The following is a 27,511-nucleotide window of genomic DNA, read 5'->3' on the forward strand; positions in this document are numbered from 1 at the left end:
CCCTAGTTGGCCCACTAGATGGGGGTGGAGTGATACTCAGCTTGTAAATAGTTAAATGGGAGAAGCTAATGACCATTAACCTGGGAAACATCTGGAATTTGAATCAGTTGGGCGGGAGCGCCCTGACAGGGCAGTTGGCTCCGTAACATTGAAGATAAGAGCCCAGTCATACAGTGTTCTGGGTCAGGGCCTTATCAGGGAGTAACACCAGGAGAAGTGCTGACAGTGCAAAGTAAGTGGGTCTGCAGTTGCGAGAAGAAGACTAAGCAGTATGGGCAGCTCACTCAGAATGTGGCAGCTTGTTTCGTGGGTGGATATACTCGAGACCGGGGCGAAATGGCTTACAGGTTCCCCTACTGAAGCAGGACTGAGCAGAGATGATGCTGAGAAACCGGAGAACTCGGTCCGTCCTGGAAGTGTGCTTAGTGACAGAGAAGGAAAGACAGGGACAAAGGAGAAATTGCCTAATGTCCACCCTGATGCTGATGATGGAAAGAATATGCACTGCAGTGCAGAAAGTCCTGAGAGGGAGCTGGAGAACGTGACAGGTAACAGAACAGAGACCTGTGATTTGTATGTGATGGGAGGTCAGTGTGTGCAAGAGACTTTTACCTCAGCCAAGACTACCACCCTGTCCCTCCCTCACATGTGCACATAGCTTTATGCTCCCACACTGAGCGTTCAGTGAGTTTTTGATGCTGCAAATTTCTGCACTCATTAACCCCTTCCCGATATGCGCCATGCATATACTGCTCTACCGGAGGTGCATTCCCGCAGTATATCTACAAGAAGAGTAGGAAGATTTATAATCTGAGAAAATAAAGAACCTCATCCACAACTACCACAAAAGACTTCAAGCTGTCATTGATGTTAGACGAGGCAATACACGGTAATAAGAATTGGGGTATGTGAACTTTTGTTCATGGTCATTTGAATGTTTTGAGTTGTTATTATGATTTAAAAAGAGAAAAAACAGTACTTTGACAATAAATGGTTTCACTCAACCACTAATCATGAGTGGAGAAAAAGTTTTGCTGTTATCATTCATATTCTCTGAAAAAAGGCCAAGAAAGCAAAAAATTTTAAAAAATCCCTCAATAAAGAAAAAAAAAATATTTTTCCAATAAATACATTGATTCATGTAAATAAAAAAAATTAATAAAATAAAAAAATTTTGGTATCGCTGTGTCCGTAACGACCTGCTCTATAAAACTGTTCCACTAGTTAACCCCTGCAGTGCATACCGTAACGAAAATGAGGCAAAAAACAATACTTTATCATCATACTGCCGAACAAAAAGTGCAATAAAACACGGAAAAAAAGATAGATGTAAACAGAAATGGTACCATTGAAAACGTCATCTTGTCCCGCAAAAAACAAGCTGCTATACAGCTCATCAACGGAAAATTTAAAAAAGTTATAGCTCTCAGAATAAAGCGATGCAAAAATAATTATTTTTTCTGTAAAATACTTTTTATTGTGTAAAAGCGTGAAAACATTAAAAAAAATATAAATGAGGTTTCACTGTAATCGAACTGACCAGAACAATAAGGCTGTCTTACCAATTTTACTACAAGGGGAATGGTATTTAAAAAAAAAAAAAGCAATTCCTGAATTGCTGCTTTTTGTTCATTCTGTCTCCCAAAAATCAGAATAGAAAGCGATCAAAAAATGTCATGTTCCCGAAAATGGTACCAATAGAAACGTCAGCTAATCCCACAAAAAAAAAGCCCTCACATGACTCTGCCGCCGAAATATGAAAAAATTTTAGCTCTCAAAATATGGTGGTGCAAAAACTAGTTTTCACAATCAAAAAACGTCTTTTAGTGTGAGAGCAGCCAAACATAAAAACCCGATATAAATCTGGTATCGCTGTAATTGCACCGATCCGAAGAATAAAGTCGCCTAATCACTTATACTGCACGAAGAATGGTGTAAAAAATAAATAAAACCAATTCTTCACCTACTGTTGATTTTTTCATTCTACCACCCAAAGATTGTAGTAAGTCTTGGAGTACATTTATCCTGTGCTCTCTGCTGAGCGCTTACATCGGGGTTTCCATGTAAATCTCTGAAATACGTGATTCAGACAGAACCCCCGGCGGAAATTTTTCTATAATCAGGCAGATAAGAGTCACTGTGGAGGCCATAGGACCTGTGCTCCGGCAGCATCCATCTTTTTAGGATGGCACAGTTTTGAGCACTTCTGAAAAGGACACCGCTGAACAGATGCCATATTGAGTCCATTGTAAATCTTCTGCCTCATTATAGTGAATAGATCCCTCGAGGGTTTCATCTGTGATGTCACTCAGAGATTTAGATTTAAACCCCAAAGTGCTCAGCTTAGAGTGCCAGAAAAATGTGATCCCAAATATTATTAAAATGTTCCCAATAAAACTTCAACTCAATCCACAAAAAAAAGTCCCCACTCAGGTCCGTCATCTGTTAACAAAAATATAAGGGCTTCCACGTTACTGGTAGCACAAAGGCTTTGGAAAAGTGAAATGGCTCCTCGCTCCCCAAAAGACTTTCAGCAAATTATCAAGCTCCCAAATCCAAATGCCCCCTCCATTGAGAGCCCCAGTGTGCCTAAACAACATTTAGCGCCCACGTTTGTGATTTCTGTAGTGCTGAGAGCCCGCATAATTTACAGGTGCATGTGTTAGGGTTGGCGGATTGCACTAAAAAATATAAATGAAAGTGCAGTCGCAGCTCAGATTCCACCATGCAGAGATGTATAACTGCTGCTAGTGTGAACAATGGCGGAACGAAGCTGCAAGCGTTAACCTTATTCCGACTGCGTTAACTCCACACAGTATGAACAGAATACAAAGTACCAAGCTCAGTTATTTCACTGAGAGGTACTGCACTCAGACTGCTGAAAACTATACCCTGTTGAACGTCACAGGGATGGAAGCACGTGGATTGCGCTCGCTCTGCAACTAAACTGTGTCAATCGCACACAAGGTTGAAGCAGATGCTGAGCCAGAGGAAGAGCTCATGTGATGCCAGGTGCAAAGACCTGACGCTTTCCCTGAGAAGTGTAGCCTGAGGGTTGGACTTGCTCTATAACTCAACTGTGCTAACCGCACACATGTAGGAAACGATGCTAAGCTAAGAGGTAGCTACCCAGTCCTAACCCTACCTGCCAATGTAAGAACTCTCAGTGTAAAGAGTGACACGAGCAAAAAGAGTGGTAGAGTATCCTCTCACAAACACCACACATAAGTGATACTAGCGCACTCGTGTGCGCCGCTGGGTGCCTTTTATACACAAGGCTCCACCCCAAACACTCTCGCCCAGCCGGCCGTGACATCATCTGCGGGACAATCCGGAGTCGCCACATCACCAGGGCAGGTAATGTCTGACCACCAATGAGAAGATGCCACATCACGGACAAGCTCAGTAAGGTGATCTCTGGACTTAGATTCCGGAGCGGAGGGCTGCACCAGAATATCATTGGTTCCCATAGACTTGGCTGGAAAGCCAGCAGTAACCACGTGTATACTACAAGCCTGAGCAAGATGCTGGGACTGAAGTCTGTGCTGAGCAGCACCCGCCTCGGCCAGAGCTGAATGGGAAATCACAGCACCAGGCAATGCTTGGGATCTATCCCGCACAGTGGGAGAATCCCGACGCCTAACAGCGTGTCTTCAGAAGAATGAGCTGAGCATAATGTACTGGTCACTACAACTTACTGGTCACTACAACGGCAGTTTGAAATTTTCACTCAGCAACATCCACTGCTGCCTGTTTCTGGAAAACAGCCATGGAGTTAAAATCCTCACTACATCTGTAGATAAATTCCCAAAGGGTTATAATTTCCAAAATGGGGTCACTTGAGGGGGGGATTCTGCTTTTCTAGCACATAGGGGCTCTTTATATGGAATCCGCAAACTAGTCTAGGACAATTTTCGCTCCAGGAGGCAAATAGTGCTCCATCCCTCTCGAGTCCCTCCGTATGGCTAAGTAGTACTATACAGCCACATATGGGGTATTTCTACATTCAGCAGAAATTGTGGGACAAATTCTGGTACCATCTTTACCCATTTCCCAGTGTGAAAATGTAAAACTTGGGGCTAGCACACAATCTTGGTAGTACAAATGTAAATTATTTTTTCTTCACTGCGCAATTGTATAAGTTTGTGACACACCTATGGTGTCAATATCATCACCGCACCCCTGTGTGAATTCATTGATAGGTTTAAATGGTAAAATGGGGTCACTTATGGGGGTTTTTCACTCTTTGTTTCATTTCAGCCATTTGGTAAATTTTTCATATTAATGTAAACTCTGCACCCCATCTTGACTGAAAAAAACTGAAATGTAGATTTTTTTGCAAATGTAATAAAAAAGAAAAACTGAAATATCACTTGGTCATAAGTATTCAGCCCCTTTTCTCAGACACTCATACTTAAGTCACATGCTGTCCATTTCCTTGTGATGCTCCTTGAGATGGTTCTACTCCTTCATTGGAATCCAGCTGCATTTAATTAAACTGATGGGACTTGATCTGGAAAGGCACTCTCCTGTCTATATAAGACCTCACAGCTCACAGTGCATGTCAGACCAAATGAGAATCATGAGGTCAAAGGAACTGGCCAAGGAGCTCAGAGACAGAATTGTGGCAAGGCACACATCTGCCCAAGATTACAACAGAATTTCTACAGTACTCAAGGTTTCTAAGAGCACGGTGTCCTCCATAATCCTTAAATGGAAGAAGTTTGGGATACCATAAGCTTTCGTTGACCTGGACGACCAGCCAAACTGAGCAATTATGGGAGAAGAGCCTTGGTGAGAGAGGTAAGGAAGAACCCCAACATCACTGTGGCTGAGTTCCAGAGATGCAGTAAGGAGATGGGACAAAGTTCCACAAAGTCAACTATCAATGAAGTCCTCAACCAGTTGGGCAGAGTGGCCAGACGGAAGCATCTCCTCAGTGCAAGACATATGAAAAGCCCGCATAGAGTTTGCTAAAAAACATGCGAAAGACTCCCAGACTAAAATAAATAAGATTCTCTGGTTTGATAAGACGAAGATAGACCTTTTTGATGATAATTCTAAGCGGTATGTGTGGAGAAAACCAGGCACTGCTCATCACCTGCTCAATACAACCCCAACAGTGAAACATGGTGGTGGCAGCATCATGCTATGGGGGTGTTTTTCAGCTGCAGGGACAGGACGACAGGTTGACATTGAAGGAAACATGAATGTGGCCAAGTACAGATATATCCTGGATGAAAACCTCTTCCAGAGTGCTCTGGGCCTCAGACTTGGCCGAAGGTTCACCTTCCACCAAGACCATGACCCTAAGCACACAGCTAAAATAACAAAGGGGTGGCTTCAGAACAACTCTGTGACCATTCTTGACTGGCCCAGCCAGAGCCCTGACCTAAACCCAATTGAGCATCTCTGGAGAGACCTGAAAATGTCCACCAACTTTCACCATCCAACCTGACGGAACTGGAGAGGATCTGCAAGGAAGAATGGCAAGGGATCCCCAAATCCAGGTGTGAAAAACTTGTTCCATCATTCCAAAGAAAATTCATGGCTGTACTAGCTCAAAAGTGTGCTTCTACTCAATACCGAGCAAAGGGTCTGAATACTTATGATCATATGATATTTCAGTTTTTCTTTTGTAATAAATTTGAAAAAATTACTACATTTCTGCGTTTTTCAGTCAAGATAGGGTGCAGAGTGTATATTAAAGAGAAAAAAATGAACTTTTTTGAATTTACCAAATTTCTGCAATGAAACAAAGAGTGAAAAATGTAAAGAGGTATGAATGGTTTCCATACCCACTGTATGTTTTTTAACAATTCGCAATAGAGTTCAAGAGATATGAGTCTTTGTACTTAGTAACTTACTAAATTTTATGATATCTACAAAGGGGACCTTGTGCACATGATTAACTGGGGGCATGCTTTAGGCTGCTGTGAATTATTAACCTGAGAGCTATGCACCTAGTAAAGAGCATACAAATTTGCACAAAAAAGACCCAAAAACTTTAGCTGCCAGAATACAATAAAATCAAAACATCCACTTTTCACCTGGTGACAGGTCAAAGCCAAAGAAAGCAAGAACAAGTTACAGAGCACTCTATAAATTTGTGAGTAGAGCTGCTCAAGTAGGGTTTCCAGCCCCTTAAATGAAATGTATCAAAAAGCTTGGCACTCAAAATTGCTTGTAGAAAATAAAGTAATTTATTTTACATCTGGACAAACAGATCAGCGGTAGCTCGTTTCTTGCTAAACATTTTCGGTCCTTTGTGGACCTTCCTCAGAGCAAGTTTATCTGGCGCGTAGGATCTGGACTTATAAGCAGATGTATGAGTATTCCAACAAAAACAGAACAAGCAGGGCGGCACAGTCTCTAGTACGGAGGTTATGACCAGACTGCTACCTCATACTAGGTGCTTGGCAGCGGTAAAGACAGCCATGGCATTTCTGACCTCGGGTGCTCCTCAAAAAACAGGAGAAAAACCAACTGTATAGTCCAAATATAAGAAAAAAGATGAGGGCACTCACCGGTCTTCTTGAAATGCAAAACTTTTATTGGTAACACATCCAGATAAAATTCATGGCCGGGAACGATGGAGCCGAAGCTCTTGTGAGCAGGGAAGAACGAGGACGACGGCTGTTTCGCGCTGTACTTGCGCTTCTACGGGCAAGTACAGCGCGAAACGGCCGTCGTCCTCGTTCTCCCCTGCTCACAAGAGCTTCGGCTCCATCGTTCCCGGCCATGAATTTTATCTGGATGTGTTACCAATAAAAGTTTTGCATTTCAAGAAGACCGGTGAGTGCCCTCATCTTTTTTCTTATATTTGGACTATACAGATGTATGAGTATATTTGGAAATATATGTGGAGGCAAATTTCAGAGGCAGTGATGGAGACTGGTGACTGTGAGCAGAATAAGCTGCTTGGGCATGCTGTGTGTCCACACTGTGTGCGTTCTGTTGCCGGGAGCACTGGTGGCGTGCTGAGACACTGAGGGTATACATCTGCTTATAAGTCCAGATCCTACGCTCCAGATAAACTTGCTCAGAGGAAGGTCCACAAAGGACCGAAAACGTTTAGCAAGAAACGATCTACTGCTGATCTGTTTGTCCAGATGTAAAATAAATGACTTTATTTTCTACAAGCAATTTTGAGTGCCAAGCTTTTTGATACAAAGCCAAAGATAATTTGTTATTCTGTTTTATGGAATGATGAAACAAAACTATCTTTTTGGGTCTATGAATCAGCGCTATTATCTAGAGAAGTAAGATTGAAGCATGCATTGAAAAGAACACCCTGCCTACTGTAAAACATGACAAATGATGGTGTTTTGCATTTTCTAGCACTAGAAAGGAGCAAAATCAATTAATAACAGGAAAAGCTAGGCGAAAACGTCATGCTTTCTGTAAAGAAGCAGAAGCTTGGGAGTTATTGGAGAGCCTAAAAGAACAATGTATATCTCAAAGTCCACCATTGCCTGGTTTCAGAACAAGTCCTGCAAGAGTCTGGCGTGGGCGCCACCGTTGCTTGACTTGAACTCCATGGAAAATCTCTGACAGGATTTGAAGAAGCTTGCAACATACAAACCCAAAACCATAAGTGAACTGGATGCCATTGCCTACAATGAATGCGCTAAGATTCCTTAGGAACACTGCCAAAAAGCTGTGTATGGAATACTCATCGTGTTTGCAGCAAGTCATCACAACTTAAGTGTGCTCTACTAAGTACTAAAGACACTGGCCACGAAGGAGTTGAACCTTCAGTATCAGTAAAAGAATTTTCCTGAATTTAGAGAAACCAGTTATGTTTAGAGAAACCACCATACTCTTGTTTTTATTAGTTGTTTTATTGAGCTATTTAAGTTCTTGTTTGTTTGGTTTATGGCAAACACCATCAACACCAGAAAGTTGGTGAATTTGCTAAGAAACTTAATTTACAATGGAGATAGAATCACTTTGATTGCAATTATATAGTGGATTGTGCAAACCCCATAGCAAATAGGTTTTCCAGATTTCAAGAAAAAAAGTCTACAGCACTCCAACTTCATCTAAAGTGTTTTATTCACCACGCAATGCAATTTTTCAACCTCAACGGTCTTTGTCCAGCAAAGGGTTGAGGGTCAAACGTTGCATGCCTGGTATGTAAAAAATGATGGCTGAAGTTGGAGTGCTGTGCTCTTCTTTTTATCTTGACTTTAAGTGTATCTCTGGACCGGGATACTTTGCTGTTTGCACCTTAACATGGAAACGCAATTGAAGAATATGCGGCTTCTATGTATAAATATCTAAGATACAAATTTTCTTACCTACTATTTCTCGAATTAGAACTGCGTGCTCCAGAGCTGTTGGATCACTGTTTCCAGCCTTACTAACGGCTTTGACCCGAACAAATATCTTGTCACCAGTAGTCAAATTTGTAATTTTGTAATGAGTAGAAATACTGGGCTCTTTGTTCACAGACACCCACTCTGTACCTGAAAGAAAATACAAAGACAATTATGCTGTGTCCCCACGATGAGCTTTTGTTGAGTTTTTGGCACGTCAAAATAGCAGCATCTTACTGTTCCCGTAAAGTGGATAGGATTTATAGAAATCACATTCACGCAGTATTTTTTTTCTTTACTCAGCATTAACTGATCTGTGGTGTACATTTTCACCATAGACATTCAACAGACTCAGAAAATGCCCAGCTAAAAAATGCACATGGGTTTTTAATTTATTTCTGCGGCGGAAACTCCTCTTCATGAATCAGGAGCATCTGACAGGTGTCTGACTAGTGTCTCCATTCACCCCACTAAAAATGTAACCACAGTCAAATACTGCTGGAGTAAGGTTTTTGGCATAAGGTATGGCACAGCTCATCATGAATTAAAAGAGCTATGGCAGGATGGCCTCATTGCATATCCGTCCGGCTTCAACTACACCCAATTTGGAACAGCTGGGTAATACTGGAGTAAAAGCACCAAACTCTGAGTTATGCAAAAATTGTGCAACTTTTCAAAGCTTCTTGAGTAATTTTTCTTGCATAAAAGCTTTGATGAACTGGCACTCTGGCTAAAAAAGATAAAACAGTTATTAATAAATTGCTTGCAACAAGTAAGATGCAAAAAGACAGACCCAGGTGGATTTCTAGTGACTTGCTTGTTGTGGTCACAGTACCTTAAGTATTGCAATATGACCCTATTCACCTGCATTACATTGAAATCTAGCAGTGACACATAAAGATTAGTGTTGATTGAGTACTGAAATACTTGAGTGCTGGGTGCTCGAATTGAGATTGCCGGATGTGCTCGACTTGAGTAGTGAGATTACCATAATAGAAGTGAATGGGAAACTCGATCCGCGTGCCGCACTGAAGCCGGTGTGAGATAGCGCTTACTGCATGTGTTGGGAGACACTCGCTTAGCAACGGGACTCAGTCACACAGGCACGTTTTTCTCACAAAAACAGCTCATGCGGTTTATTATGCAGTCATTAATCGGGTTATGCACAGCTCATTATAAACTTCATAGAACACAATATGCACCAACCGGTGACATTAAGTTGCAGCTTTAACTTAGATATTTCATATACGGCTTTAACTCACAGTTTACATACTACACCCGCCAGCCCTCCTTGACTAGTTCCTGGGGGGGTGTCCGTACGCCGTATCAATTTCTCTAGTCATATAGAACACATGACATTGATTCGTAGTCTCTAAACACGCTGGACCTCACTTCATCCAGTTACCGAGGGAGACCACACAGTTCATTACTGACCCCCCTGTCAGTGCACACAGTTCCCCATGCTCTGGGTTACCTTCCAGGAGCTCCTGCTCCAAACACTGACTCCTGTCAGTCCTCTCTCTCTTAGGGAAGCTGTCGACCTGGGATCACCATCCCGGACAATGCCTTGCTCACTAGACCACCTGATAGTCCAGATCCTCAGACGGGCTGTTACTCCCCCAGTGCTGTGCAGTTGCAGACTCTGCGTACACTCCATTCCCATGTGCTCTTCAGGAATCCTACTCCCAGGACTTCCAACACATGCCACTGTGTGTGCTGTTCAGGACGTCCATCCCCACCTGGGACTGTCCATCACACAAGTCTCTCAGTGCGCTTAACAGGGATCCAATCCTACTCCCAGGATCTCCCGACACACAGGTCTTCAGATCCACAGCCTCACAGTGCACTATTCAGGGATCCAGTCCACACTCAGGACCTTCCAACAGACAAGCCGTCCAGGATCTACACAGTCTCCATTACAGAGAACATTCAAGTGAATACACAGGAACCACTACAGACCATGTGACCACACCATGGTCACATTATGTAGTTGTAACCACTCCTATAGATGGGAGGTGTGTGTGGCTAGTTTGACCAGCCCAGCTCTCATAACTAGCACTGTAAGCCTCCCTTCACAATTATACAAACACTTGTGGGACTACAGGTCCCATAAAAACAACATTACTTAAGGCTTGCAGCGCAGACTCCCTCTACGACACATATCGGCAATTTACAACTCTGCCAGTCACTGTTTCACCATCATTATAACCATAGATACGCCTCCATGCATATCCCGAGGAGCAAACCCAGTGCCCCCTAGCTGTAACAGGGGTCACTTCATCACTCCGGGTATTCCCCTGCTTGGAGCACATGAACGCCTCTGTCAGCCAGATTCTTTGTGAGTTGAAGATCTCTTTCTGGAAAAATGCTAGAGTACTAACAAAGAGTTCAGCTGACAGAGGAGTACCTGCGCTCTCAGCCAGGGATATTAAGTGCAGCGCAGGGCTTCTTATGGGGACACGAGGACCTTGTGATACTTGCCACTATTCGAAACTTGATCGGGCACTCCATAACTCGATTGAGTATCGAGCAGTGCCAAGCATGCTCGCCCATCACTAATGAAGATCTTTGGCAGCGTGAAATGTGCCAGAGCCAAAATTGCCATGTAGCCTCAGTCTTACTGTTGCATAATCTGTGGTGTGGGAATTCACCATTAGAATAGACCATTGTGTTAAATAAAATAATTATTGTGTGTTATGCAAAAACACAACATTATTTAAAGGAATTTTAGCACTATGACAGATTTTAGAATCAGATATTGTTATGGCACATGACTAAACTACATCTGGTAATAAATTACTAATTGAAAACATTTCTTTAGACTTACTGCCCTCCTTTTGGTACTCAATCAAATATCCGTCTATAGCAAAAGTTCCTTCGGTTTCAGGAGTTTTCCATCTTAGAGATATCGAGGTAGCCTCAATTACATCCACTGACAAATTTTCAGGTGCGCTGGGTGGTTCTGAAAATAAAGTAAGGACATCTGGTCAAATGAAAAAAGAAAAGCTCACAAATATTTTTAGTACCAAGTATAATGATGTGCGACAATAGAAACAAGTAATAAGGAAAATTGTCAGTCATTTTACCAGGGTAGTGCCCAAATATATATATTTTTTTATTTTAAGTGCCAGGTAAAATATGTATACTTGCCTATATCAACCAATCAAGTCACGGTAGTAAAAATATATAGTTGAAATGAACTCACCACTGTGCATATATATCAGACTCCACTTATCGGGTGGGACCTGCTTGCTCTGTTAGCCAACAAATACAAGAGGAGAAAAGTGGTGTAGGAAAAAGCAAGTACAACCACTTATAAAATTTAAAAATATTTCTTTATTCGGTATCCACTAAGATGTTTCTGACATACAGTATATAACGCAATTCATATTATATACGGTACATGAAAAACATTATATACAAGAATATTTCATCAATTTTATAGTATCAATACAAAAATGTTGTGTCATTACAAAAATTAAAGCCATTGGGCTATTTGGTATTCATTTTAAGGATCTAGAAATTTCCCTTAAAAAAAACTTTTTTCTTTCAGTGTCTGCCTCTTTCTGGACATATTACTCGTTCAACACCATAGCATGTAAGTCATATAAGTCCTTTTATACAACCTTCATGTACCTCTATAAAATGATTAGTCACTCCAGAATCAATGTTATTATCTTTTAGATGTTATAAATATGTTCTGACACTCTTTACTCATTTTTCTTGTAGTGCACCCAATACCCAGCAACCAATTCTACACAGTATACCAAATGATGGATGTCACAATTTATAACTTTATCTATATAATGTTCTTCATTAGGTAATGTTATGGATTTTTTCTTTTCATCATGAGGGCATATGATACAGTTTTTACCACCATTTTAAAAATCCTTTATTGTGTCAACCATGTCTTATTTGCAGTTTTTCCAATGTATAAACCAGGGGAAAGCATGTTTTTCTACAATGCTATTTATTTTTTCGCCCTGATATAAAAAAGGAACATATTTAGAAAATATTTTCTTAATTATTTGAAACTAGCATTATAAGGCCTGCTAAAAGTAGGTAATTATTTGTCTTTTCTTTATTTGGTCTTTTGTAAAATATTTCCTCTATTCATATTTTTTACATTTATGATGGAACAATTTAATTATTCCTAGATCCTGTATCTTTTTTAGCCTATTTTTAATGATTACTCTTTCCTTTTCAAAAGTAATTTCCCTTGAACAAATGTGTTTTGCTCTCAAAAATTCACAATGCGGATTTGCCTTTATGGTGTGATCTGGGTGCCAGCTGTCTGCTCACAATAAAGTATTGCCACAAACTGGTTTCCTAAACATAGCTGTGTGAACCACTCCCAAATCCACATTACCTGGCAATTCAATGTCTTGAAATTGTATAATTTTATTGGAACACAAAGCAGTGAATTTCAAATTGACATAATTCATATTCAGAAATTTAATTAAATTTGGTATGGCTGCCATGTCATCGAGGATGTCATCGACATAGCGGCCATACCACATCAACTAACTGAAAGGGATAATGTCAGATTAAATGTGACATTTTCCCACCAGGAAACAGAAAAGTTGCTAGAGATGGTGAGAACCTAGACCCCATTGGGGCTCCTTCTGTTTGCAAAAAATATTCTTTATTAAACAAAAGGAAATTATGTGTTAATAGATAATCTACTGCCATCACAATAAAATATTTTAAATTGTCATTATATGTACTGAAATTACTTAAATGACATTCTACCGCCTTCAGTGTAAGGTTATAAGGAATACAAGAGTACAAATTTATTACATCACAGGTAACACAAAGGCTGCAGTCACACTATCAGTATTTGGTCAGTATTTTACATCAGTATTTGTAAGCCAAAACCAGGAGTGGGTGATAAATGCAGAAGTGGTGCATATGTTTCTATTATACTTTTCCTCTGATTGTTCCACTCCTGGTTTTGGCTACAAATACTGATGTAAAATACTGACCAAATACTGATAGTGTGACAGCAGCCTTTATGTGATTCATGGTTCTTAACACAGTTGTAGTATCTTTTATAAAGCTAGGGGTTATTTGTGCCATAGAACACAATGGTGGAGTGAACATTCCTTTTTGAATTGGAGGCAATCCATAAAACATAGATGTTGCTGGATGTAATGGAATAATGAATCATTTTTCTTTTTAACTAAAAATATTTAATTTGCCGCCTTCTTCTATCAAATTTTCAAGTTTTTTTAAAACTTCTCTTGGATTTTCAAATAATTTTTTTTATATGTTCTATTACTAACCAGAATCTTATATACTTGTGTTGCATACATCTCTTTATCCATGATGATCATAACACTTCCAGATTTATCTGACTTCTTTATAATAAGATCGTCATTCATGCAGGGATTTGATCGCTTCTTTTTGTTTTCTCGTTATGCTTCCCTTTCTATTTATTTTTTATTTGCTTTACTATGTAAATAAGTGAGTTTTTTTCAGCTATCACTTGAAAAGTGTCAATGCATTAATGGGAACCTGTCACCAGGAATAATACTGTTAACCTGCAGATAAGGGGTAATTCTGCAGGTTAACAACGTTATGATGCTGTCTGGCGCCTGCATGTAGCCAAACGCAGCAGGGAGAAAATGATCTTTTTTCTCCCCATCAGCATTTGGTATTAACCCCTTTCTGCCATTGGACGTAATATTCCGTCCATGTGGGGTGGGCCTTAATTCCCAAGGACGGAATATTACGTCCAGCGCGATCGGCCCTTCCCTGAGACCCCCGCAGCAACGCGATGTGATCGCGTTGCTCCGGGGGTCTCCTACCTCCCTCCCTGCAGTAAGTCCCGGATCCAAAATGGCCGCGGATCCGGGTCCTGCAGGGAGGGAGGTGGCTTACCAAGTGCCTGCTCAGAGCAGGCACTTGGTAACGCTGCACTGCTCTCAGACAGATCGGTGATCTGTCAGAGTGCTGTGCAAACTGGCAGATCACCGATCTGTATTGTCCCCCCCTGGGGCAAAGTAAAAAAGTAAAAAAAAAAATTTCCAAGTGTGTAAAAAAAAAAAAAAAATCCTAAATAATGAAAAAAATATATATATATTATTCCCATAAATACATTTCTTTATCTAAATAAAAAAAACAAAACAATAAAAGTACACATATTTAGTATCTCCGCGTCCGTAACGACCCGACCTATAAAACTGGCCCACTAGTTAACCCCTTCAGTAAACACCGTAAGAAAAAAAAAAAAAAAAACGAGGCAAAAAACAACGCTTTATTATCATACCGCCAAACATAAAGTGGAATAACACGCGATCAAAAAGACGGATATAAATAACCATGGTACCGCTGAAAGCGTCATCTTGTCCCGCAAAAAACGAGCCACCATACAGCGACAACAGCAAAAAAAATAAAAAAGTTATAGTCCTCAGAATAAAGCGATGCAAAAATAATTATTTTTTTCTATAAAATAGTTTTTATCGTATAAAAGCGCCAAAACATAAAAAAATGATATAAATGAGGTGTCGCTGTAATCGTACTGAACCGAAGATTAAAACTGCTTTATCAATTTTACCAAACGCGGAACGGTATAAACGCCTCCCCCAAAAGAAATTCATGAATAGCTGGTTTTTGGTCATTCTGCCTCACAAAAATCGGAATAAAAAGCGATCAAAAAATGTCACGTGCCCGAAAATGTTACCAATAAAAACGTCAACTCGTCCCGCAAAAAACAAGACCTCACATGACTCTGTGGACTCAAATATGGAAAAATTATAGCTCTCAAAATGTGGTAACGCAAAAAATATTTTTTGCAATAAAAAGCGTCTTTCAGTGTGTGACGGCTGCCAATCATAAAAATCCGCTAAAAAACCCGCTATAAAAGTAAATGAAAAAAATGTATTTATTTCCATTTTCCCATTAGGGTTAGGGCTAGGGCTAGGGTTAGGGCTAGGGTTAGGGCTAGGGTTAGGGTTAGGGCTAGGGCTAGGGTTAGGGCTAGGGCTAGGGTTAGGGCTAGGGTTAGGGCTAGGGTTAGGGCTAGGGTTAGGGCTAGGGCTAGGGTTAGGGCTAGGGTTAGGGTTGGGACTAAGGTTAGGGCTAGGGCTAGGGTTAGGGTTGGGGCTAGGGTTAGGGCTAGGGTAAGGGCTAGGGTTAGGGTTAAGGCTACAGTTAGGGTTGGGGCTAAAGTTAGGGTTAGGGTTTGGATTACATTTGCGATTGGGATTAGGATTAGGGGTGTGTCTGGGTTAGAGGTGTGGTTAGGGTTACCGTTGGGATTAGGGTTAGGGGTGTGTTTGGATTAGGGTTTCAGTTATAATTGGGGGGTTTCCACTATTTAGGCACATCAGGGGGATCTCCAAACGCGACATGGCGACCGATCTCAATTCCATCCAATTCTGCATTGAAAAAGTAAAACAGTGCTCCTTCCCTTCCGAGCTCTCCCGTGTGCCCAAACAGGGGTTTACCCCAACATATGGGGTATCAGCGTACTCAGGACAAATTGGACAACAACTTTTGGGGTCCAATTTCTCCTGTTACCCTTGGGAAAATACAAAACTGGGGGCTAAAAAATAATTTTTGTGGGAAAAAAAGAGATTTTTTATTTTCACGGCTCTGCGTTATAAACTGTAGTGAAACACTTGGGGGCTCAAAGTTCTCACAACACATCTAGATAAGTTCGTGGGGGGGTCTAGTTTCCAACATGGGGTCACTTGTGGGGGTTTCTACTGTTTAGGTATATTAGGGGCTCTGCAAACGCAATGTGACGCCTGCAGACCATTCTAAGTCTGTATTCCAAATGGCTCTCCTTCCCTTCCGAGCCCTCCCATGCGCCCAAACGCTGGTTCACCCCACATATGGGGTATCAACGCACTCAGGACAAATTGGACAACAACTTTTGGGGTCCAATTTCTCCTTTTACCCTCGAGAAAATACAAAACTGGGGGCTAAAAAATAATTTTGAGGGGAAATTTTTTATTTTATTTTCACGGCTCTGCGTTATAAACTGTAGTGAAATACTTGGGGGCTCAAAGTTCTCACAACACATCTAAATAAGTTCTTTGGGGGGTCTAGTTTCCAATATGGGGTCACTTGTGGGGGGTTTCTACTGTTTAGGTACATTAGGGGCTCTGCAAACACAATGTGACGCCTGCAGACCATTCTAAGTCTGTATTCCAAATGGCTCTCCTTCCCTTCCGAGCCCTCCCATGCGCCCAAACGCTGGTTCTCCCCCACATATAGGGTATCAGCGCACTCAGGACAAATTGCACAACAACTTTTGGGGTCCAATTTCTCCTGTTACTCTCAGGAAAATACAAAACTGGGGGCTAAAAAATTATTTTTGTGGGAAAAAAATTTTGTTTTATTTTTACGGCTCTGCATTATAAACTTCTGTGAAGCTCTTATTGGGTCAAAGTGCTCACCACACATCTAGATAAGTTCCTTAGGGGGTCTACTTTTCAAAATGGTGTCACTTGTGGGGGGTTTCAATGTTTAGGTACATCAGTGGCTCTCCAAACGCAACATGGCGTCCAATCTCAATTCCTGTCAATTTTGCATTGAAAGGTCAAACGGCGCTCCTTCCCTTCCGAGCTCTCCCATGCGCCCAAACAATGGTTTACCCCCACATATGGGGTATCAGAGTACTCAGGACAAATTGTGCCACAACTTTTGTGGTCCAATTTCTTCTCTTACCATTGGGAAAATAAAAAATTTGGGGCGAAAAGATAATGTTTGTGAAAAAAAATGATTTTTTATTTTTACGGTTCTGCATTATTAACTTCTGTGAAGCACTTGGTGGGTCAAAGTGCTCACCACACCTCTAGATAAGTTCCTTAGGGGGTCTACTTTCCAAAATGGTGTCACTTGTGGGGGGTTTCAATGTTTAGGCACATCAGTGGCTCTCCAAACGCAACATGGCGTCCCATCTCAATTCCAGTCAACTTTGCATTGAAAAGTCAAATGGCGCTCCTTCCTTTCCGAGCTCTGCCATGCGCACAAACTGTGGTTAACCCCCACATATGGGGTATCAGCGTACTCAGGACAAATTGTACAACAACTTTTGGGGTCCATTTTCTCCTGTTACCCTTGGCAAAATAAAACAAATTGGAGCTGAAGTAAATTTTTTGTGAAAAAAAGTTAAATGTTCATTTTTATTTAAACATTCCAAAAATTCCTGTGAAGCACCTGAAGGGTTAATAAACTTCTTGAATGTGGTTTTGAGAACCTTGAGGGGTGCAGTTTTTAGAATGGTGTCACACTTGGGTATTTTCTATCATATAGACCCCTCAAAATGACTTCAAATGAGATGTGGTCCCTAAAATAAAATGGTGTTGTAAAAATGAGAAATTGCTGGTCAACTTTTAACCCTTATTACTCCCTAACAAAAAAAAATTTTTGGTTCCAAAATTGTGCTGATGTAAAGTAGACATGTGGGAAATGTTACTTATTAAGTATTTTGTGTGACATATCTCTGTGATTTAATTGCATAAAAATTCAAAGTTGGAAAATTGCGAAATTTTCAAAATTTTCGCCAAATTTCCGTTTTTTTCACAAATAAACGCAGGTAATATCAAAGAAATTTTACCACTATCATGAAGTACAATATGTCACGAGAAAACAATGTCAGAATCACCGGGATCCGTTGAAGCGTTCCAGAGTTATAACCTCATAAAGGGACAGTGGTCAGAATTGTAAAAATTGACCCGGTCCATAACGTGCAAACCACCCTTGGGGGTAAAGGGGTTAAGACACAGGGGCATGGTGGCGCTGCTTCAGTCATGCTCTGAGTGTAGACATAGTGGCTGCTGTAACCGTGCCCCGGCCCTGACTGACACTCGCTCTACATTGAGGTCGGCTGTCAGTCAGGGCTGCGTGGTTACAGCGGCCAACCTGTATACTCAGAGCGTGACTGAACCAGCACCTCCCCCGCCTCCATGGCTGAATAGCGATTGCTGACAGGGAGAAAAAAGATAATTTTCTCCCTGCTGGGTTCAGTTGAGTGCAGGCACTGGACAGCATAATAATGCTGTTAACCAGCAGATTAACCCCATATGCATTTTGCTATTGAAATCTTAAATTAGTAAACAAATTTTCCCACTGTAGGTATCACTGTCTTTATTATTGTTTTTCTCTGAAAAAAATGAAGTTTAATAGTTACATTTATGGAGAATCTATTCACATCAATCAATGTCTGAAATAAATTAAAAGGCTGATCCGGAGCAAAATTTAAAACTTTGGAAAGTACTTTATATTGTTCCTTGGATAATAATAATAATTGGCGGGAGTGAGAACTACTACATTTTTGGCCATATTTAATTTGTCAACTCTTTTTTTTTTCTGCTCGTAAAATATCCTGTCTTGCCATTCGATTTTTCTAATTTTTGTAAAATTGTGGCAAGAATCTGATGTTTCATGTTCAGTTGAGGAAAAATTCACTATTTTTCTTCTCCTGATTTTTTTTAATATGTATCTTCTTCCAAACGTTGTTTTCCATTTGTATACTTGTTATTTTTGTAGTCAAGAGTGTCGCTTTGAAAATTTTCTTTTCTTGACTTGCACATTTTCCCTTAGCTTTTTGTACACCATCATATTGTTGATGTGAATTGAATTTAGTGGATACGCGTCAGAGACGTATTGATGCACATCAGAAACATCTTAGTGGATACCGAGTAAAGAAGTATTTTTACATTTTATAAGTAGTCACACATGCTTATATTTATTAAATGATATATAAACCCCTTCTTTTTCATCCCTTCTTTCAGGCTGATGCTGCGCTGCCTCACAGCTTGAACCGCGGTGAACTCTTGAGCGTGAGAAAATGAACTGGAATTTTACCACACTCCAGAGTTCACCGCAGGTCAGGCTGTGAGACAGTAGAACATCAGTGATGTTAGCACTAAGTCACTGACGTTGCCGCCAGCAGCTTCTCATTCATTCACCAGTGGTTTACAGCAGGAGCGGTCGCATCAGCACCGCTCCCGGTTGTGAACTGTATATCCCCTAGATATGGATTACAGCGTGGGACTGAACGCCGGACAGGTAGGTATGGGTATATTGTTGGTTTGTTATATTTTCTTTATTACATAAGATCGAGGGTGTCGCATCGATTAGCTGAATAATAAAGATGGCAAACTGTGTTCAGTGTTTTATTTCATAAAAAGACTTTATTCTGGCTGTGTCTTTATTTAACCCTTTACGAACTATAGGATTAGTAATGGATAGGTGTCTTATTGACACCTGTCCATTACAAAGCCCTTTTGATGACACCTTACAGTTACAATACAAAGGTGACATCACCCCCACAACTATTACCCCACTTGCCACCACTACAGGGCAAGTGGGAAGAGCGAGGCTAAGTGCCGGAATTGGCGCATCTTACAGATGCACCTTTTCTGGGGCGGCTGAGTGCTGATGTTTTTAGCCATGGGGGGCCAATATCACAATCCCTTCCTATACTTTTAATATCAGCCCGCAGCTGTCTGCATAGCCTTTGCTGGTTATTAATTATGGGGGAACCCCATGTCATTTTTTGGGGGGGTCCCCCATTTTAATAGCCAGTAAAGGCTAAGTATATAGCTGTGAGCTGAAATTAATACCCTTCCCAGGCTATAAACATCTGCCCCCAGTCGCTGACTTTCCCTCTGCTAGTTTTGAAAATTGTGCAGGAGCCCACGCCATTTTTTTCCAATAAATAATTGTTTATTAATTAAATACATGTCCAGTAATTTGCACACACACTGAACAAATTGTATTTGTCACTGACATCTATATATCTACGTAATCTATATGTATTTACTGTATGTAATCTATCTCTTCTATCCTGTCGGCTCCTGCAGTGATTTTACAGAAGCTGGCAGATGAATTACTGGCTTTTATTCTATCTTTCAGTTCAATATAAATACATGTACAGTACAGACCAAAAGTTTGGACACACCTTCTCATTTAAAGATTTTTCTGTATTTGTATGACTATGAAAATTGTACTTTCACAGTGAAGGCATCAAAACTATGAAACAGCTGAAATTATGTCTTATATTCTAGGTTCTTCAAAGTAGCTACCTTTTGCTTTGATGACTGCTTTGCACACGCTTGACATTTTCTTGATGAGCTTCAAGAGATAGTCACCGGGAATGGTTTTCACTTCACAGGTGTGCCCTGTCAGGTTTAATAAGTGGGATTTCTTGCCTTATAAATGGGGTTGGGACCATCAGTTGTGTAGTGCAGAAGTCTAGTGGATACACAGCTGATAGTCGTCCTACTCAATAGACTGTTAGAATTTGTATTATGGCAAGAAAAAAGCAGCTAAGTAAAGAAAAACAAGTGGTCATCATTACTTTAAGAAATGAAGGTCAGTCAGTCTGAAAAATTGGGAAAACTTTGAAATGTCCCCAAGTGCAGTGGCAAAAACCATCAAGCGCTACAAAGAATCTGGCTCACATGAGGACCGCCCCAGGAAAGGAAGACCAAGAGTCACCTCTGCTTCTGAGGATAAGTTTATCCGAGTCACCAGCCTCAGAAATCGCAGGTTAACAGCAGCTCAGATTAGAGACCAGGTCAATGCCACACAGACTTCTAGCAGCAGACACATCTCTACAACAACTGTTAAGAGGAGACTTTGTGCAGCAGGCCTTCATGGTAAAATAGCTACTAGGAAACCACTTCTAAGGACAGGCAACAAGCAAAAGAGACTTGTTTGGGCTAAAGAACACAAGGAATGGCCATTAGACCAGTGGAATTCTGTGCTTCGGTCTGATGAGTTCAAATTTGAGTTCTTTGGTTCCAACCACCGTGTCTTTGTGCGTTGCAGAAAAGGTGAACGGATGGACTCTACATGCCTGGTTCCCACCGTGATGCATGGAGGAGGAGGTGTGATGGTGTGGGGGTGCTTTGCTGGTGACACTGTTGGGGATTTTTTCAAAACTGAAGGCATACTGAACCAGCATGGCTACCATAGCATCTTGCAGCGGTATGCTATTCCATCCGGTTTGCGTTTAGTTGGACCATCATTTATTTTTCAACAGGACAATGACCCCAAACACACCTCCAGGCTGTGTAAGGGCTATTTGAGCAAGAAGGAGAGTGATGGGGTGCTACGCCAGATGACCTAGCCTCCACAGTCACCAGACCTGAACCCAATCAAGATGGTTTGGGGTGAGCTGGACTGTAGAGTGAAGGCAAAAGGGCCAACAAGTGCCAAGCATCTCTGGGAACTCCTTCAAGATTGTTGGAAGACCATTCCCAGTGACTACCTCTTGAAGCCCATCAAGAGAATGCCAAGAGTGTGCAAAGCAGTCATCAAAGCAAAAGGTTGCTACTTTGAAGAACCCAGAATATAAGACATAATTTCAGTTGTTTCACACTTTTTTGTTAGGTATATAATTCCAAATGTGTTAATTCATAGTTTTGATGCCTTTAGTGTGAATGTACAATTTTCATAGTCATGAAAATACAGAAAAATCTTTAACCCCTTTACCCCCAAGGGTGGTTTGCACGTCAATGACCAGGCCAATTTTTACAATTCTGACCACTGTCCCTTTATGAGGTTATAACTCCGAAATGCTTCAACGGTTCCTGGTGATTCTGAGATTGTTTTCTCGTGACATATTGTACTTCATGATAGTGGTAAAATTTCTTTGATAGTACCTGCGTTTATTTGTGAAAAAAACGGAAATTTGGCGAAAATTTTGAAAATTTCGCAATTTTCAAACTTTGAATTTTTATGCAATTAAATCACAGAGATATGTCACACAAAATACTTAATAAGTAACATTTCCCACATGTCTCCTGTACATCAGCATAATTTTGGAACCAATTTTTTTTTTTGTTAGGGAGTTATAAGGGTTAAAAGTTGACCAGCAATTTCTCATTTTTACAACACCATTTTTTTTTAGGGACCACGTCTCATTTGAAAGTCATTTTGAGGGGTCTATATGATAGAAAATGCCCAAGTGTGACACCATTCTAAAAACTGCACCCCTCAAGGTGCTCAAAACCACATTCAAGAAGTTTATTAACCCTTCAGGTGTTTAATAGGAATTTTTGGAATGTTTAAATAAAAATGAACATTTAACTTTTTTACACAAAAAATTTACTTCAGCTCCAATTTGTTTTATTTTACCAAGGCTAACAGGAGAAAATGGACCCCAAAAGTTGTTGTCCAATTTGTCCTGAGTACGCTGATACCCCATATGTGGCAGTAAACCACTGTTTGGGCGCATGGGAGAGCTCGGAAGGGAAGGAGCACCGTTTGACTTTTCAATGCAAAATTGACAGGAATTGAGATGGGACGCCATGTTGCGTTTGGAGAGCCACTGATGTGCCTAAACATTGAAACCCCCCACAAGTGACACCATTTTGGAAAGTAGACCCCCAAAGGAACTTATCTGGATGTGTGGTGAGCACTTTGACCCACCAAGGGCTTCACAGAAGTTTATAATGCAGAGCCATAAAAATAAAACAAAATTTTTTTCCCACAAAAATTATTTTTTAGCCCCCAGTTTTGTATTTTCCCTAGGGTAACAGGAGAAATTGGACCCCAAAAGTTGTTGTCCAATTTGTCCTGAGTACGCTGATACCCCATATGTCGGGGGGAACCACCGTTTGGGCGCATGGGAGGGCTCGGAAGGGAAGGAGCATCATTTGGAATGCAGACTTAGATGGATTGGTCTGCAGGCGTCACATTGCGTTTGCAGAGCCCCTAATGTACCTAAACAGTAGAAACCCCCCACAAGTGACCCCATATTGGAAACTAGACCCCTCAATGAACTTATCTAGATGTGTTGTGAGAACTTTGAACCCCCAAGTGTTTCACTACAGTTTATAACGCAGAGCCGTGAAAATAAAAAATCTTTTTGTTTTCCCGCAAAAATTATTTTTTAGCCCCCAGTTTTGTATTTTCCCAAGGGTAACAGGAGAAATTGGTCCACAAAAGTTGTTGTCCAATTTGTCCTGAGTACGCTGATACCCCATATGTGAGGGTAAACCCCTGTTTGGGCACACAGGAGAGCTCGGAAGGGAAGGAGCACTGTTTTACTTTTTCAACGCAGAATTGGCTGGAATTGAGATCGGACGCCATGTCGTGTTTGGAGAGCCCCTGATGTGCCGAAACAGTGGAAACCCCCCAATTATAACTGAAACCCTAATCTAAACACACCCCTAACCCTAATTCCAACGGTAACCCTAACCACACCTCTAACCCTGACACACCCCTAACCCTAATCCCAACCCTATTCCCAACTGTAAATGTAATCTAAACCCTAACCCTAACTTTAGCCCCAACCCTAACTGTAGCCCCAACCCTAGCCCTAACCCTAGCCCTAACCCTAGCCCTAACCCTAACCCTAGCCCTAACCCTAGCCCTAACCCTAGCCCTAACCCTAGCCCTAGCCCTAGCCCTAACCTCAGCCCTAACCCTAGCCCTAACCCTAGCCCTAGCCCTAACCCTAGCCCTAGCCCTAACCCTAGCCCTAACCCTAGCCCTAGCCCTAACCCTAGCCCTAGCCCTAACCCTAACCCTAGCCCTAACCCTAGCCCTAGCCCTAGCCCTAACCCTAGCCCTAACCCTAGCCCTAATGGGAAAATGGAAATAAATAAATTTTTTTTTATTTTTCCCTAACTAAGGGGGTGATGAAGGGGGGTTTGATTTACTTTTATAGCGAGTTTTTTAGCGGATTTTTATGATTGGCAGCCGTCACACACTGAAAGACCCTTTTTATTGCAAAAAATATTTTTTGCAATACCACATTTTGAGAGCTATAATTTTTCCATATTTTGGTCCACAGAGTCATGTGAGGTCTTGTTTTTTGCGGGACGAGTTGACGTTTTTATTGAAAACATTTTCGGGCACGTGACATTTTTTGATCGCTTTTTATTTCGATTTTTGTGAGGAAGAATGACCAAAAACCAGCTATTCATGAATTTCTATTGGGGGAGGCGTTTATACCGTTCTGCGTTTGGTAAAATTGATAAATCAGTTTTATTCTTCGGGTCAGTACGATTACAGCGATACCTCATTTATATCATTTTTTTATGGTTTGGCGCTTTTATACGATAAAACCTATTTTACAGAAAAAATAATTATTTTTGCATCGCTTTATTCTCAGGACTATAACTTTTTTATTTTTTTGCTGATGATGCTGTATGGCGGCTCTTTTTTTGCGGGACAATATGACGCTTTCAGCGGTACCATGGTTATTTATATCTGTCCTTTTGATCGCGTGTTATTCCACTTTTTGTTCGGCGGTATGATAATAAAGCGTTGTTTTTTGCCTCGTTTTTTTTTTTTTTTCCTTACGGTGTTTACTGAAGGGGTTAACTAGTGGGCCAGTTTTATAGGTCGGGTCGTTATGGACGCGGCGATACTAAATATGTGTACTTTTATTGGGTTTTTTTTTTTATTTAGATGAAGAAATGTATTTATGGGAATAATATTTTTTTTTTTTTTATTATTTTGGAATATTTTTTTTTATTTTTTTTACACATTTGGAAAAATTTTTTTTTACTTTGTTCCAGGGGGGGACATCACAGATCAGTGATCTGACAGTTTGCACAGCACTCTGTCAGATCACTGATCTGACATGCAGCGCTGCAGCCTTCACAGTGCCTGCTCTGAGCAGGCTCTGTGAAGCCACCTCCCTCCCTGCAGGACCCGGATCCGCGGCCATCTTGGATCCGGGGCTGGAGGGAGCAGGGAGGGAGGTGAGACCCTCGCAGCAACGCGATCACATCGCGTTGCTCCGGGGGTCTCAGGGAAGCCCGCAGGGAGCCCCCTCCCTGCGCGGTGCTTCCCTGCACCGCCGGCACATCGCGATCATCTTTGATCGCGGTGTGCCAGGGGTTAATGTGCCGGGGGCGGTCCGTGACCGCTCCTGGCACATAGTGCCGGATGTCAGCTGCGATAAGCAGCTGACACTCGGCCGCGCTCCCCCCGTGAGCGCGGCCGATCGGCTATGACATACTATCCCGTCCAGGGTCAGATAAGCCCAGGGCACCTCGACGGGATAGTACGTCTAAGGTCACAGAGGGGTTAAATGAGAAGGTGTGTCCAAACTTTTGGTCTGTACTGTATATATGTGTTACTGACATGTGTATATATATGTATTCTATGTGTATATATCTATTCTATCTATTCTTTTGTAACCTGTCCGTGTGATTACAGTAGCCGCATATGAATTGCCGGCTTTTCAAAGGACACCGATGCATAAAAAACAGACAGCACTCGCATAGTGCTGTGCGTTTTTTTCTCGCATCCATTGACTTTCATTGGCAAGGCTCGTCCGAGATACACGGTAAATCGCAGCATGCTGAAATTTTTTTCTCAGTCCAATTTCAGCTGAGAAAAAATTTGCAGATGAAATGTCACCTATTGCATAACATTGTTCCGAGTGTAATGAGATTTTTTATCAGATTGCCCTCGTCCGTTTTTCTTGCAAATGGGTATGAGCCCTTAGATTGATCAAATTTCATGTAATCATCCTGTGCTCACCATCCACTTCTTATTAAATAGGCAGAGTTCCAAGGTTGATAATATTTCTTCACTAGTGCAATTTAATAACACATATGTTGCTTATTTTCTCATGCTGCTCATTTCATGTATATTTTGAATTATTCCAGAAGAATACAAGGTGCTGTGGGTTGAAGCAGGGCCAGGACAAGGGGTAGGCAGGGTACGTGTCTGCCTAGGGAACTACCTACTGCCTCCTCGAGGGGTGCCCACTTTGGTGAAAAAAACTCTAAAGATGCTGAATGCCTGCAATTGACCGGCATCTTCCTCGGCCACAGGAATTCAGCAAAGTGACGAACAGGGCGCAGGTACACAGGACAGCTGGGTCAGTCACTGACACCACTCACCACTCTCTTTGCGCAGAATGCAGATCACTTCTGACCGGTGCACTGAAGGAGATGGCATACAAAGGGGACTTTGGGTGGCGCAAAGCAGTGAAGTCACCATCACTGCTGTACCAGACAGAAGAGTAGAAGGAGACTGCGCTGGACGGGGAGCAGGGATTAGATGAGTGTAAACTTGTTTTTTTGTTTTTCTTATTTTAGTCACAATGGGGGTGACTGTAGGAACTTTATGAGAGGCTCAAGGCTGGATGTGGGGGTGTTATGAGGGGCTGGCTATTGAAACATTATGAGGGGCTGACTGTGGATGGCATTATGAGGGGCTTGGCTGTGTGGACATTGTGAGGGGCTGGCTGAAGGGACATTATAAGGGGCATTATTAGGGACTGGCAATGGGGATACTATGAGGGGCTGGCTGTTGAGACGTTATTAGGGCTGGCTGTATGGACATTGCATGGAGCTGGCTGTGGGGGACATTACGAGGGGCTGGCTGTTGGGGACTTTGCGATGGGCTGGCCATGGGGGACATTACAATAGGGGCTAGTTTTGTGGATAATCCAAGATGGGCTGGCTGTGTGAACATTTCAAGAGGGGCTGAGGTGCTTTATGTGGGGACATCATATTATATGGGAGACTATGGGAAACATTATACTGTATATAGAGAGCTGTGGTGGACATCATACTATACAGCTGTGGCAAAAATTAAGAGACCACCACACCAAAACCCTGTCATGGGCAGCCCAATCTCCATTGAAAACCCCATTGAAAACCCCTGGAATGTAATCAAGAGGTTGATGGATAGCCACAAGTCATCAAACATAGAACTGCTTAAATTTTTGTGCCAGAAGCAGTGTGAAAGATTGGTGGAAAGCATGCCGAGATGCATGAAAGCTGTGATTAAAAATCATGGTTATTTCACAAAATATTGATTTATTCAGTCGCCATGACAGCACAACGAGAGAGGGGATCCGCCCTTCAGGGACAGGAAACCTACAGACATAAAAAGGGCGGCACCTCTCTCCCACGTCAGTTTGGTTTCCTGTCCCTGACAGCGGAACCTCTTGCAGACAGGCCCTGACAAGAGGGTCGAAATAAGAAAATTCCCCACTCCTGGCGGCCCGGTACAGGTAGCGGGGGTCCCCTACCTCGGCCCGTCCAGGAGGCAGGAAGCACCACACGGCAGGGGCACTGCGCGGTGTAGGTGTCAGCAGGAGGAAGCAGCCTCTGACTTAAGGCTAGCTTCTCGGGTGTCCGCAGCGCAGAGGTACCTATGAAGAGGTGCTTGGCTACTTGGGGTCCCGGGAGTCACGCTGGTCCGAGCGGGGACGCGGCATTGGTCCGGAGAGGGGTCTGCTGGCGTCC

The 27,511-nt window shown here is 41.8% G+C and overlaps 1 protein-coding gene and 1 long non-coding RNA gene across 2 annotated transcripts in view; one reads left to right on the plus strand and one right to left on the minus strand.

Annotated features, from left to right (window-relative positions):
• LOC138669750 (myosin-binding protein H-like) overlaps positions 1–27,511 on the minus strand; it is a 208,450-nt gene that overhangs the window by 101,948 nt on the left and 78,991 nt on the right. The window contains exons 2-3 of the mRNA XM_069756474.1: positions 11,149–11,283; positions 8,304–8,471 (exon numbers count right to left, since the gene is read on the minus strand). Coding sequence (XP_069612575.1) covers positions 8,304–8,471; positions 11,149–11,283 — 303 coding nt within the window. The remainder of the gene's footprint in view (positions 1–8,303; positions 8,472–11,148; positions 11,284–27,511) is intronic.
• Positions 894–12,180, plus strand: LOC138669752 (uncharacterized). Its single transcript, XR_011319224.1, has 3 exons — positions 894–904; positions 11,875–11,919; positions 12,051–12,180. It is a non-coding gene; the product is annotated as an uncharacterized lncRNA (long non-coding RNA).

The sequence above is a fragment of the Ranitomeya imitator genome, chromosome 3 (assembly GCF_032444005.1).
Source record: "Ranitomeya imitator isolate aRanImi1 chromosome 3, aRanImi1.pri, whole genome shotgun sequence".
NCBI lineage: Eukaryota > Metazoa > Chordata > Amphibia > Anura > Dendrobatidae > Ranitomeya > Ranitomeya imitator.